Source organism: Euprymna scolopes, chromosome 19, assembly GCF_053919585.1.
Source record: "Euprymna scolopes isolate OS-2025 chromosome 19, ASM5391958v1, whole genome shotgun sequence".
Taxonomy (NCBI): Eukaryota; Metazoa; Mollusca; class Cephalopoda; order Sepiida; family Sepiolidae; genus Euprymna; species Euprymna scolopes.
This window is the reverse complement of record NC_136500.1, coordinates 58687009-58703158: the sequence shown is the minus strand read 5'-3', so window position 1 is coordinate 58703158 and position 16150 is coordinate 58687009. Positions and strand designations below refer to the sequence as shown.

Genomic DNA, 16150 nt, shown 5'->3' with positions numbered 1-16150 from the left:
GTTTTAAAAATTGTTTTATCGAAATTTAAGTTTTAAAAACTTACGATTGGTTAGTGGATCTTATTAAAATTTAGTCCCCCTCTTGTTTTTTTATGAATAATTTAGAAATAATATCTTCTAGTGTTTTGCTTGATATTTTTTTTTTATTGACTTTATATTTTTAAAAATCTACTTTCAATTAGAACCTGAATACGAAATCTCGGAAGTGTACAGTTAACCCTCTTTCCTTTGGCAACTTATACTCCTGAAAAAAGTCAGAGATTACATCGACCGAAACGTTGCGTAAATAACACTCTAGATAAGAACATTAGTCTGATTAATCCAAATAATACGTCTGAAAATTCAGAAATGGGGATAATCCAAGGGAGATAACAAAATATTAATCCAAGGGAGATAACAAAAACGATCTATTGAATTTTGGCAGCAGCATTTTGTTTATATCCATCGGCAGCAACAAAGTTTGATACATGTTCACTTTATAGCAGGAATCCTGCTGAACGGATAAAAAAAATAGCCACGGCATTCTCAGTGAGAATGTCTCTGGCGATCGAAATGGCTGAAGGGAAAATCCTTCAAGACAAAGACAATTTTTAGCTGGCTATCCTTCAATACTTCATATACTCCCCCCCCCCAAAAAAAAACATTGTGTCTAACTTTAAGTAAATAAAAACTCATACGATCGGTCAAAACCCGGTTCCACAAAAGAGGTAATGGATGGGAGCAGACCAACCAGAACATATACTAATGCATTTAACAATTCATTTATTTATTTATTATTTATTTTTTTTCAAAATCTACAAAAAATCAAAGTGTGAATGATAACCCATCGTAGACTATGGAATCTATTATCGATTGGATTTATTGTGTATAATTACACACCAATATTATCGGACTGATATGAGCAACCTTTAGCTAAAAATAAAATAGTGATTTATGTACAAACTAATCTATATACGATTAAAAAATATATGATTTTAGGGTTTGTAAGTAAATAGAAATATGATTGGTTGACAACAAAAGGAATAGGTAGAGTACACATTACTAAGGCAGTAGTTTTAACATCAATACCAGTTTTAATCTCGCATAAGTCTAAAGAATTTTTTAAAAAAATAAAATAAGTAGCAGTAGTAGTTGCTACAACAATATCAGCAGCCTCAAAATAATCATGTCAAAAATATTTGCTCGATTTGAATGCTTGGTACTGATTAGAGTAAATATTACATTTCAATTTTTTCCCTATATCAGAATTCAACCAATCAGAATTCAACCAATCAGAAACAATCTCTCATGCAAGCCTAGCACTTGTTTGAGAATCTTATTTAAGAAAGTGCATCAGAGTTATTTTGACCCCTTTTAGCAACAAGAATGGCAGGTTGTATGATAGCCAAGCCACATCAGTCAGAACTACCAAAATTCCATTATTAGCATGCAAATGAAACCTGCCTTTAGCTTTAAACTTTTGCTATCAGCATATGCATTTAACAAGATGCAACACGTGAATTTAGCTTACAAAAATGGAGATACTTCACATGCTGAAATTTCCAACATCTTAATAATAATATAAACTCTCATGAACTAACACAATACTTCCTAGATACAGTTACAATACTTTCTTTCATGGATGATTTTCTTATCCAGACTTATGGACTCATAATAACGTTTTCTTTGTCTTCACTCAAGAACATTCAATTTTCTCTGTAAAGGCACAGGAACATTTAACCTCTCTATTATTAACACCTGTCTTTTACATTGATATAACATATTAGAAGAATGGATTTGTGTCATTTAATTTACCCTGTGACTAAATGTACTATTTCTATGGATACATGTTGTATAAATTTAAAGAAATTAACAAAAAAAAAAAAATAGTGTGCAAGAACTCCCAGTAAGTATGAAATAAATATCGATAAAATTTCCTGATCAATGTATATTTTAACAGTTTTTAAAAAACAACGAAAGAGTTTAAAAAAAACAAAAAAAAAACATGTTATTACCTTGAACTTTCTGCTTCGCCATTGCTGTTGAGTCCTACTCCTTCATCTTCTTCAATTGCCTGGAATCATTTGTAAAATTTGATTAGGACAAAAGAATTTGAAAAGGCTCAATTGAGCCAAACATTAAAGAAAAATTTTTCAATAAAAACAAGAAATTTTTTCGAATTCAAATTCCAAGGATTACAGACGTTTTTGACAAACCAAAAAAATAAACAAAAACAATTTGGTTATTTATCGATGTACACCTTTTGAGCATTTCTTATTTTAATCAATAATTTTGTTTCAACCATTTTTAAAAATAAAAAAAAATCTCACAAAATGTATAATACCAAAATAGAGATCAAATATTCATATTTCATCAGATAAACCCTAAAAATGACCATGTAAATTCATATTTTTTACCATTTTTCTAAAATTCATCCATTTTATGCGTAGAATGATCTTTTTATTTATTTTTTTTACAAGGGAGTCACCACTAAACTAGAGGATAAAGGTTAACACATGTAATGTGATAGTTTAGTAATCGTTAATGGTGTAAATTGGATAGAATTTGGATTATTTAAGGAGACAACTCCACAAGAAATGTTTATATTGGACTTGAAAGCTACCATATTGTAATTGGCCAGGAAGCAGGCCAATGAGACAGTGTTCCATATGCAAACAGTTTGTTCATGTAATCTGTGTTATAATTTAGGTACAGATAGAGAGTGGGGGAAATTGTATATAGTGGTTGTAGCTAGTCAAGTGTTTTCGTGATAGTTTGGTAAGGGGGGGGGGCCATAGATTGGAGCTCAGACAAGCATTTGCCATGAAAATAATGATAGAGCAGAGATAGGCTTGCTATGCCTCTTATGTGGGGAAGAGGTTGCAGGAAAGAGAAAAAAGGCATCATCTACTAGGTTTTGAACTATCAAGGCAAGATAGTACATGCCAAACAGCTCAGATGTGACAACAGTATTCCATTTTATGACTTACTTGTCTCTTATACAGATAGAGAATTGCATTGGCAGCAAGATACCTACTGAAGCAATGGAATGATCCAACCTTTTCCAGCAATCTTGGCAACAGATTTGATGTATGTGTTCCATTTGAGATCAGGAGTGAAGGTCACTCCCAGAAGCTTATCAAGACATGGTGATTCCCTAAGACAAGAGCCATTCACTCCAATTGAGGCCAGATGGAGGTTAGAGCGATTATAATGAAAAAAGAGAAACTTGGTTTTAGATGCATTAAATTTAGCCCGTCACCTTTTTCCTCATTGCACCATGTGCTCAAAATCAGAAGAGAGAGAATCAAAAAGGTCTTGGTCATTGTCGGACTTTGTTGCCATAGATTGTGGTGTCATCTGCATAAATGTCTATGAATGATCTAAAAATGTGATTTGGAATCTTCATTGATGAAGATCAAGAAATGAACTTAGCCCAGGAGGAACCCTGAGTGATGCCAGCATTAATACTGTGAGTTTCTGATTTCTGCTCCTTGACAATTACTCTTATAAGCCTACCAAAGAGGATTTAATAATTTATAGGGCATTTCTAGCTATTCCACAGCTGGAAATCTTGTGAAGTAGACCTTTATGCCATATCCTATCAAAAGCTTTGGATATGTCAAGAGCTATTGCTCTAGAAACAAAGCTGTTGTTGAGAGGTTCACTAATCCTGTGTGATATTACAGTTAGCACATCAGCTGTAGATCTAGCAGAATGGAAACCATTTTGAGTCACTGAGTAGTTATTTCTGCTGAGATGGTTGACCACCTCTCAATTTATCACAGATTTCAGCAATTTACTCATGAAACACAGGAAACTGATTGGTCTGTACTGAGAGGCAGATGACGGATCTCTAAAATTTTTAAATACAGGGCAGACTGAAGTTTTCCAGGGTGTTGGGAAGCATTTTTCCTTAAGGTAACATTTAAACAGTTTTGCAAGTATGGGAATTAGTTCTAGTTGAAGCTTTTGGAGCAATATGATTGAAATGCTATCGGAACCAGTTCCTTTACTGAAATCGAAGTCTTTGATAAGTTTGGCAACATCATGCACAGATATTTTTATGTTGCACAGTGCATTTTCAGACATAGGAAGAAATAGGGTGGGTAGCCGGCTATGGTTGAAAAGAGTAAAATTTGCTGCAAAGTTCTTGGCAAAGAGTTTTGCTTTATCTGATGCTAATGAAATTACCTCAGATGATGGTAGGGATAGTGGACATGCTTCAGTTCAGAACCCTGTTTGTAATTCACCAAAACTCATGAGAACCAAGCCATTGCTCAGCTACTTTGGACTTGAGGGACCGAGTATACAATTCTCTGACATTCTTTATTACTCTTTTACAGAGGTTGCTAGCAGTTCTAAAGTCGACTTCAGTTTCAGTACATCTATCTTGCTGAAAGCAGTGGAAATAGTAGTTTCTGTACTGGCTATGAGGCTTTTGCTGGAATTTCTTGACGGGTATGAAGCAGTCTATGCTGACAATTAAATATTCTATAGAGGACATGTTCTTTTTAAACATGTAACACAGAGGTATATCTGATATAAATGTTCAGAAGTTATCCCAATCAATCATAGAGTATCAATATACAGCACGATGGAGAGGTGCATTTTTATCTTAACTGATACAACTGAGTGACAGAATGAAGGATGAGCACAATTCTGGGAAAGTTGTAAGAAAAAGGTAAAAGAGACTTGCAAACTATTCTTCAATGTCAGACATATGAGTGGGGTTGTGAACAATTTGTTCATAAGCAATCGAGAAATTATGACAGTACCTCCTCTTATCTATCTTATTTGAGTGGGTTGGCCATTCAACATTGTGAATATTGAAGTTTCCACAGATGCGAATGTTAGCCGAGGGATGAGCAAATAAAATGTGGTCAATTTTCTCAGAGATATTCTCCATGATAGTAACTCTGGTGTTATGGGGACAGTAGAGGGCAAATATGAATGCAGGGCTGTGAGTTAGTGCTACTCTGAAGCACATATAGGGCAATTTAGGATCTTCTCTGGAGATGTCCCTATGACATAAGAAAGCTATCTCTAATGTTCCATGCCCATATTCCATGCCCACAGCGATTTTGCGGATCAGATTTTGATGTCAAGCTTGAGTATCCTTTAATCGCGAACTTATTTAATGAAAACGTCATACTAATGCCAGTTTCGTACAGGAACAATAGATCAAGTTTAGTCTCCTGTAATTGGATTTCAACCTCTGCAGTGTTGGAACACAGGCCCCTGGTGTTGGAGAAGGAGACCTGGTAGTGGGGGGGGGGGGTCTAAGTTGAGAGTTAAAGTTCAGGGTTTAATCTTGGATTGTTTCTTGAGAATTTTCATTGAGTATGCAGAGATGTGAAAGGAACGAAAAATGATTTTTTCAGACCATGTAGAGGAAAAGCTGTAATATTGTCCAAAAATATGGCATTGAGGGGCCCCAATAAGAAGCTACTGCATGATTCAGAATTCATTCACCAAATGGCAATACAGCAGCCCTAACACTTTGCACCTGCTAATAGGACTTCCTCCTTGGTGGTTAATCTAAGGTTTGGATTCCTAACTGTCAGGTGGATAACCTCAGCCCAGGTAAAACATTTACCTCCAGCACCCTTATTAGTGACGTGGCCACAAGGATAGCAATAGGAAGTGAAAATAAGGACTCATGTGATTGCTCTGGAAAAAGACTGCTGGCCTAGTATATAGCTGTTTTCTTTTCCCTTTGTCAGAAACATCACTCATTGTAAATAAGGACTGAGGGACAAAATAAGAGAAGTGAAAGTTTTGGGGCTACTGAAAATGTGTCCACAAATGCGTTTTCTATTCACCTTAATCTCTGATTTTACAAATAAATATACTTTACGTCTGTTGAGTTAAAAAGACTGATTTAAACATAAATATACATGATTCTGCTAGTATACAATAACATCTAAAATCTTTTTGGCACCTTAATTTAAAAACGAACATTCTTAACATTACTCAATTAACAGAAAATCTTCAGTACTCTCAATGTCGGAAAAAAAAGAGGGTAAAAAAGGGTGTGGCCTTCTCTTAACTTACCTTTGTTTCACCCTCCTTGTCTTCTTGTCCGGGTGATTTGCTTTTAGATCTTCGGATTGACTGACTTCGAGCTTTTTCTTCTGCTTTTTCCTGCTCAATTTCTGTAAGGGACTGAGCATCAGCCAAATTGTCCACAGCGATAGCCAAGAAGACATTCAGGAGGATATCTTGGTTGCAGGTCAAGGATCAATGGAAGTGAATGTTAACAGTACATTCAATAATTATTGGCACTCACCGTCTTTAGTGGCAGCAAATAAAACAGTGACTTTTGCTGGCTCGGTAAAGTAACTTTTCAATAGACTGGAATCATCATGGACAAAGTAACCTACATTTTGCTTCTTCTAGATCTACCATGACAATGTTCAAACAATTAGTTGACACATGTATTACCAATGATACGAAAAAGGACATGATGAGTTGGATCCTTATTTTCCACAGAGATTTAGTTATACTTTGAATTTACTTTCTTTAATCATTAAGTCACCAATAAGAGGTCCTGGATACGACCTAAAACTATATCCAATGGTGAGACCCCAGCTTGCGGGCCTTGGGGAGTGTGGAGCCACCCTTTAATTGCCATTGCTCCCAGGTCCACTCTGACCCGGAGTGGTAGTACCTGTTAGGGTCCCAACTATGGGTTAAATAGAAGCTGACTTAAAAAACAAATATACTCCATTAAAAATCGTTCCTCAAAATAACTAGATTCGGCATTAAATAACCTGAAAAAGGTTGATATGCCATAAAACAAAAACAACCAAACAACCAAATCACCACTAAGACAAGAGTCAATGATAAGGATTGATGTGTTGGAAATAATTGCTAGCCTAATAATGTATAACATTATAGAAGCACTAACATTGATCAATGGGATAGACTGTGTTTGATTATTTGTTGGTTTTATAGCACATAAAGATGTTGGAGTAAGCACAATAACTTAGATTCATTAAAGAGGACTAGCGAGAAATTCCACAACGGACTCTTTCATATGTAATATATTGATGTTGACATTCTGTGGATGCTCAGCACAAATGGAGACACCCTGATATTATTGTAGTTCTTTTGTTAAAACTGTAAAAGTATTTATCTAAACTAGCAGGGACACCTGGCATAGCGCAGTCATAAAATACGCTCAAATATATTTTAATTTATGCAGATTTCATATATATTATAGAGTAAATTTTCTATCGATTCTTATATATTATAAAGTTGTAATTTCAAAAGTGAAAACAAACATATCCATATAACCTAGGTCATTAGCTTTAATGGGAACCAAAACCAAACCTTATGGAGAAAAAAAAATATTTATATATAACTTGAGTTCCTTCAGTATAATCGAAACGGAAACCAAAACTTATGAAGAATTATTGATAAAATTATTTATTACAAGAAATGAAAGGTCATAATAATTAAACAACAATCACCCGGAAGAAAAAGATATCAGCATGACACACAAAATAAAACACACGCTATCATAGTGATATATAGATATACAATTTTATTCATTTTCTGTTGTTGTTTTGTGAGGAGGGGGTAGGGGTAGATTCAAATCTTTCCAAAAAAATATTAGCGTCCAAGTCAACACAATAAATCCAACTAAATTTAAATTTGGCTTGTCAATTTTCATAGTATATACATTCTTATAACAATATTAGCTGTGACTGTCTTGCATCACAAATGTTAATGCTACAGTGTTATCTTAAGAATGTATGAGTTTATAAAGTCTTAATAATAATAGATGTTTGTCTTGTCTCGTTTATAACCTGTACTATGAGTTATCTACCCGACATATTAGATGGAGCCTAAAATAAAATACAAAATTATTTTCCTTGCCATGAAGGGAGGGTTATCTACCCTTGCAATAAAAAATCGGCTATTAGTTTGCAAGATAAATAAAAATGCCTCTCATCCCAGACTTTAATCATAACCTGTCCAACGGCTCCTATACTACCATTTAATCTGTAAGTTGTTAAATAAGTCTATTAAAGGTTATACTTTGTCATTTGATCAGTTTTAAGTTTATTATTAAACTGATAACAATTATTATTTTTAAATGTAACAATAGGTGGCGAATGGTGCCAGAAGTCAATTCTTTTCTCTTAAAAACAAAAAAAATGGAAAAAAATAATAGAACATAAACGATCTCATAAAAAAATTTGGCAACTGCTTCCAAAAAAACTGAAAAAAAAAAAAGCCTATTCCTATCAGTTACAGAAGCAATAATAAAAATAAAAAAGCTTAAGATTAGCATAACATGTGTGAAACAGATGATTTTATTCTATCATATCAGACACTAAGGTATATGACCTTTAAAGAATACATGCATCCTGTACATTTATCAGCAGAGAAAAATCACAACCTTTACTCTAATTGAACATTTGTTTTTGAGTAAATTCTTTCATCACCAATTAAAGGATATACAAGATAATGGCAAGCTAAAAACTAGGAATTCAAATGGTTGATTTTTAGGAAAAAAGGAAACAAAAATGAATGATGCAAAGCAATCTTCTTGATATGAATTTTAATTAAAAAAAAAAATAAAGATGGAAATAACTAAAAATACTAATTTGAAAGCAAATACTATCATATATTGGGACCCTATTACAGTAAGTAAAGATTATGTCAACTAGTATGAAGGGTTACATAGAGTACATGTTAGGATAACCTGGTGTAAGTGTCTAATGATATTACATAGAAACATGTGTTCAGAGGAACAGAACAGTTTCAACAAGTTATAACTGGAAAGCAAGGGAGGCATGAGAGAATCTAAAATATTGCCTTGAAACTCTGCCCGTATATCAACCATCTTAAGACTAAGTTAGAAAATTAAGTAAAAAAAACTATTCCATAGTCTCTCCCCCAAAGAGCAAACACTCTGCAAATAAAACCTTTGAAATCTCAGCAAGTATCTATTGTGTTTCTATGTATGAGTAGATTTGTCTTATGTTAAACAGAAGATCACAACCATGAAGGGACCAATGGCCATGTATGGAAAATGAAAACCAGTGACCTAGCAGTGATATGGGGTCATGCTTCTGCTGTCATTATGGTTGACAAGGGATATTCTTCTTCCTTTCTCTTCAATGTATTCTAAAAGAACCTGTTTAATGTGCATTCATTATGAATAGAAAAAAGAACTTATCAGAAAAGATTTGAACCATTCATCTCACAATAAGTAATAAATACAAATGTGTCATTTGCAAAAAAAGGATACAATTACCACAGATGAAGAGTATGACAAAATACAGGCAGACAAGAAAGCCAACACTGCGAACACCCCCATATGCTTTGATACCATTGTACATCACTTCGTTCCAGTCCTCACCGGTCAGGATCTAAAAATACAATTAAATATTATATTTAAAAAAATAAAAATCAATGCTTGGAATTAATTATGTATACAGGGTGACCCCCCCAAAAAAACAAGAGGCCATCTAGAACATATGCTTGTAGAACAGAGAAAAAAAAAGAAAAAAAGGCCAAAGACCCTAGTGTTTTGATGTGATGTTTTGAATATAATAAACTAGTTATGACCAAAGTTTCATTTCATTCGGACAAAACAATAAGAAACAGGGCCTAATTAGAGCTGGGACCCGTTTTTTATGGGTCGCCCTGTATAAATGAATATGCCTGAAAGGTTAAAAACAATGCATTTTCTTTTTGTTTTTATATAAAAAATTATGAGTTTAATTCATAATTTATACAAAAATTATGTGTTTAATTCATAATTTATACAAAAATTATGTGTTTAATTCATAATGTATACAAAAATTATGTGTTTAATTCATAATGTATACAAAAATTATGTGTTTAATTCATAATGTATACAAAAATTATGTGTTTAATTCATAATTTATACAAAAATTATGTGTTTAATTCATAATTTATATAAAAAACAAATGCGTTGTTTTTAGCCTTCCAAACATATTCATCTATACACATAATTCTTAATTTCAAATATATGCAATGCTTCAAACACAGGTAATATTTCTTTAAAAATCAATGCATATATTAATCTTCTTGAACTCTGGAACCTCTACTGAATTTCAAATAGAATTTAATCCACAGAAGTAGTTCCATCAACCATGACCGGGAAGAAATCGTTAGTGTTTCATAATTATATTCTTCATATCACCCGTCCTGAGGATTAAACTTTTAGCATCTAGAAAACAGTTACTTGGAATTGATTATTACTTAGAACTTTAATCTTTTTGTGCCAAGACTTGTACCTGTTCAGAAAGAGAGAGAGAGAGAGAGAGAGAGAGAGAGAGAGAGAGAGAGAGAGAGAGAGAGAGAGAGAGAGAGAGAGAGAGAAAGAGAAAGAGAGCTATCCCCGTGAATGTATAATTTCGTTTGAAATTCAAATATCATAAATTGTTATGGAGTTATTTTATTTTTAACCAATATTTTAGATAGGATTTTTTTCATTGTTTTGTTTTCTTTATTTATGTATACCTATTACTTCTGTATATCTGATAAGAATTTAGTATTTTAATTGTTGAAGTTTTTCTGTTAGAAACAATTCCACGTAAATGTTACGATTTATAAAAAAATTTTTTTCTGAAATCAATATATTAGAAATAAAACCCAATAACAAGATGTTAAGTGATTATATTTTTAAATGATGTTTCAGAAAAACACACCTTCAAGTTATTTCAATGACATTCCACCGAAATATTTCAATGCAGTTTTATTGTAAAAACTGTATGTTTACTAGTATTGGGACAATTAATCAGGAACCAGAAAAAGTAAAACTTTTGGTGGATATCAGAAGAACTGAGCCTAATTTCTGATTAAAAAGAAAAAAAGGTTCTTTTAATTTCTTTTTGTTTATTCTTAATTTTCCATTGTTGGTACTAATGATAAAATGATAAATATTTGTTGATTTTACAAAAGTATAATCTATAAATCAGTCCCCCATAAGTTTATTTTTATGTTTGCAAAAATATATGCACATTTTACATAGCTTTTTACAGTAATTGAGAGAGAGAGAAAAAACAACAACTCTACAGCTGAATATTTAGAGATTTTAAAGAATTTAAATGAATTTAGAACAGAATCAGTAATTGTATTGGAATTGGGAAAATTTTTAAATTGACCTATCACTGATTTTAATGGGTAAATAAATTTTTTTTAGTTTTGTTGAGTTATGTCTAATAGAGGATCTTAAAAATTATCAAAATTTGAGAAAATTATTCATTTTAACCGATTTCATCTAATTACAGATATAAACAATATTTAGATTGTCTTCAGTTTGCATCATGGGTTCCGTTAAAGTAAAGAAAAAAATATATATAAACCCTCTCTCCTCAAGACATAGGTGGAGAATCATTTCTACCAAATTTTAAGTTTTTACAAAAAATAAAATAAAAAATAATGTATATTTAGACAGAAATCTTATGCAATTCAACAAATCCACATTTTAATTCAGAACAGAAGACAAAATGGTTAACTGACCTGAAATACAGTGAGTAGTGATTGCCAGAAAGTGTCAAAGTTGCTGCGAGGCTTCTTTTGTGTCTCATCAAAATTGAATTTACCGCCAAAGAGTTGCATTCCCAACAGAGCAAATATCACAATGAACAGAAACAATAGCAGCAATAAACTAGCAATAGAACGCATACTGTTCAATAAAGATGCTACTAAATTTCTCAAAGATGTCCAGTATCTGAAAGACAGAATATTTTCAGTCAGAGGAATTGGCGAGAAAAAATTTAATATACAAAGACATCATACATTTAATTAACAGAGCAACAATCTTGAAAAAAGGAAATACAAAGTGAAAAAGAAATATCCTTACTATGAAAACCAATGAATTTTAGGTACTTATACGGCTAAGGGCACACATTCCAAATAAAACAAAAACTCTTTGGTATACTTACATATCAGGCAAAAATAAAGATTCTCACCAAAAATTAGGAAAACTTATCCAGTAGAAGTTTAATTAAATATAAAAATCATTTTCATCGGTTTTATTGTATTAAGTAATTTTGAGTTATCAAAAACAGGGCAAATGTTCAGATTTCTCTTAAAATAGACGACTCGTGAAAAACACAAAATTGATTTTTTTTACTTTTAATTAAACTTATACTTAATATTTCTTTTCCTAATTTTTGGTGAGGATACTTATTTTTTGCTATTAACATAATGAAAGAGTTTTTATTTGGAATACGATTTTCATGAATTAAAATAATAAAGGGGAATAACTCCTACTTGACGAATTGCAAGATGGAAACTTGTCTACATTTTCACAAATACAGTGTTTCCTAACATGGATAAGCTTTTCCTCCTCTTTTTAAATGCAACCTAGATTCTATGTAAGTAATATCGTCTGTCAGTAGGTCAGTTTCAACTTCAAAATTAACTTATGCGTTTCACGATAAAATGATATTTAAAACTTACATGTGATAGATATTTTGCGAAAAGTTTGATTCGAATAAAGCAGACTTTTAATATAGGATCAAGTTAGTTGTTATAATCATTTATATATTTACAAGCAAAATTACAGGGCATTGCCCAGGATTAAACTCTATGTCCCTCTGTCCATAACAACATATTCGTTTTCTATTTTTCTATTTCTTTTATACATTTTATAAATGTCTGCTTTTGAGGTGAAATCAAAGAATGTATTCAACATTGTTTGACTGTGAAGGAATTAAGTACAACGAAACAATATTTGCTAAATGTCTTTAATCCCACCAAATTCACCTGAAAACTTCATTTTAGTCATAAAAATATTGGTTGAGCTTTTTTGAGGGTGGAATTTTACAAAATGTTTTCATAAAACGCCGGAATATTGTTAATTACATTGTTTATCCACACAAAAAAAAAAAAAAAAAAAAATCATTATAATACCTTTATGATGAAAAGCATACTGACTTTATAGTCAGTGTAACCAAAATATATTATTTGGCATATAGAACTTTAAGACGTAGAAGCAACTATAATCAATTTCAAGATAATCTCAACAGAATCTGATTCTGGTCTTCAAGCTGGGATTTATCTTTGAACTCAGCAAAATACAATAATTTTTCAACCAGCTTGCTGCTTACTGCCCCTCCCTGATCATTAATTTTCCACCTCAACCACTTAACATCTAATGCAAAGGATCTTGGTATAGTTGTGGTTGTTTATTTTGTTTTTTTTAATGGCATATCAACTATTAATCTAATAATTTTTGAAAAGCTTTTATGCTTTAAGTTCTTTATATCTTCAAATTCATGGAGTTTGGTTTAGTTGTTTTGTTTTATGGTAGATCAACCCCTTTCGGGTTATTTAATACGGAATCCAGTAATTTTGGAAAAAAAAAAAAAAAAAAAGGTTTATTTTTTCAAGTTCTTTATATCTTCATATTTTGATTGACTTGTGGAAGAAAATTGTTGCTTTTTATTTTGCATAACATGATTGAATTTTGCAAAAGGAAAGGAAATAAGAAACAATAACATTAATGTTTGGTGCCCTTTTTGGTCAGAAAGCCAGTATTTTCAGACAGCCTGATCTTGTAGCACCAAATGCTCTAACAGGTATTACTATTCATAGCCAAAGTGGACCTGGAAATAATAGTAACTAGGGGGCAACTCCCCAGGCCACACCATTGTACATCTTTTAAGGTCATACTCAAGACTATACAATTGTGGATATCTATATCAAACCAACACCACATCACTGTATTGAGATGGTGAGAAAAACCGGACAGATTCTCTATTTTATCCTGAGATTCTTTCTAAGCTTAACAGCAGATGGTTTCTATGCAAAACCTTGATATGACCCATTCTTGAATATGGCATCCAAGCAACAAATCCATATCTTCAATCTCTCGTTTCAAAAAGATATGGTACACCTGGAACATGTTCAGTGGTTGGCAAGTAGGATGGTGACAGGATTCTCCATGCTTACTTATGAAGAATGGCTTAAAAGGCCAAGTCTCTTCTCATTTGAGCAGTGGAAGATACAAGGAAACCTGATTCTGGCTTGCAGTATCATCAACAGGAATTTAAATCTGCCTTTAGAGGGATTATTCACGCTAATGCCTAGTTGTGATCTCTCTTAGAAGACATACTGTTGTCGTTTTCATTTCATCAGAAGAAAGGCAACATTCTGTTTGTGTTTCTGTTTTCTGAAATAAGAATATGCCTACCGTATCCAGATTTAAAGTTGTCTTGGATATACACTAAGACTATATATAGATGCAATATTTTCTGTTGTTTTTTTACGTGGCTTATTACAGTTTGCTATTTTTTGCCAATAAATTTGATTGAAATAAAAGATTTAAGTTACACTGGTTGTAAACTGGCAAAATGAACCCATTCATATATAAAGAATTGTTGAAAAAGGTTGTTTTTTTTTTTGCTTTTATAAGCATTATTTAGATAAAAATAAAGTTTTTTTTACTTTCTATTATAGATATGATAACAATAATCTGTAGTTTAGTTTGGAAAAATCAGTAGAAAACAATGCAATTTCCTAATCAATGTCATTTTTTTTTTTTAATCGATATAATACACTAAGTCACTGTCTGTTCATACATACTTTATCACATTTTGCTCACATTAACAAAAAAAAAAAATGAAATCATCCAATCAGAAACGATGGTGATTGGTGATTAATCTAATGTTGCTTTGGTAAACAATTCAGACTTTACATATTTTAAACTGAATTGTTCCAAAATCAAATTGTTACCCTGTTGACTTAAACAGTACAATTTTAAATAAATACATTTCAAAAAGTGCAGTTATTTCATGGATTTGAATACTGTTTAGCTGACAATTATTCATTGTTTAAAAAAAATGAAATTGTTACAATTTTAAATAAAGAAGAAACATTCATTTTATTTAAATGTTTTACTGCCAATGAATCATTTTAACAAAAGAATAAAAAGGCAGGTTTTCTTCAGAGTATCAATTCTGTATTATTTCAAAAGGAATATTATTAATAAATTAAACAAATCAATATAGGACGCACAAGAGAATTTGCATGTAGTCTCACAAATTAATAATCTGAGAATCTTTCATTTCTACTTTAAGCATGATCTTGTGTCACATACAATCCAGCGGAGGGGGAGTCAACAAATTACATTTTTATTTGGTCTTTATGTTTGGTTCAGAATGTAGTATCTTATACACTGAAAGGGAGAGGTATTGAAAATTACCTGAATTGCCCACATCAGAAAATGCAATTTTTATAGATAATTTTTACTGATAACAAGCACACTTGTGGTGTTAAGAAATGACCACAGCATAGAACAAGTCCAACTCTTTATCACATTCAACCTGGATAATACCTGGAGTATATTCAGTGGTTGGCAACTAAGATGGTGACAGGATTCTCCATGCTTACCTTTGAAGAATGGCTTAAAAGGTTTCATTAAAGACCTTGTGGGGAGGTAGGTTAATAACAATTACATGAATTTACTAGAAGAATATCCATTCCAGAATGAGTAAAATGAATTTTCTGATCAGAACGGTTTGTACCAATTTGATGTCCCTTTATGAAGATTAAAATTAAGATATAATGATACTAAACTTTATGTCTAGAATTCTTATTTCAATTTTGACCAAAATCCATTACATGATTTTGATTCTAAAATGTCCTTAAGAAATTGAAATTCGGTGAATCTTGCTTAAAATTGGTGTCTAATATCTGAAATATTTGAATTCTTTAATGAGAGGCTGTGTTCATAGTATGGCCTCCTAAAAAAAAAAAAAAAAAAAAAAAACTTTTATATTTGGGAAAATTTATTATTTCATAATAATACCTATTGTTAAAATTTCACAAAATTCAGAGTTATCTGAACATCCACTTTCCCTTCAACTAAATAAAACTCACATTACCCAACCTAATACCTAGCGGCTGGATTCCAAAATTTATATTGATTGGACAATTAGTTTAGGAGTGTACCCTACATACACATACTCAACTTTATATAGAGATAAATATATAAAACTTGCATTATTTTGGACCATTAACAACCAGAAAAACAGTAGTAGTTTTATGCTTAGAGAGAGAGTTAGGAACGTTTTACTAAAACAACCTTCAATTTTATTTGAATTTTTAATTTTTCTTATAGGGTGTTCTTTTCATCTCACTCACATCATGAAATCATCGAGGTTGTTTTAAG

General features: G+C 31.9%; 1 protein-coding gene across 16 annotated transcripts in view; it reads right to left on the bottom strand.

Annotated features, from left to right (window-relative positions):
* LOC145303601 (muscle calcium channel subunit alpha-1-like) overlaps positions 1-16150 on the bottom strand; it is a 1244232-nt gene that overhangs the window by 327204 nt on the left and 900878 nt on the right. For all 16 annotated transcript variants that reach the window (XM_080145164.1, XM_080145154.1, XM_080145170.1 and 13 more), the window contains exons 14-17: positions 11491-11701; positions 9248-9368; positions 6037-6203; positions 1995-2053 (exon numbers count right to left, since the gene is read on the bottom strand). In XM_080145164.1, coding sequence (XP_080001290.1) covers positions 1995-2053; positions 6037-6203; positions 9248-9368; positions 11491-11701 — 558 coding nt within the window. The remainder of the gene's footprint in view (positions 1-1994; positions 2054-6036; positions 6204-9247; positions 9369-11490; positions 11702-16150) is intronic.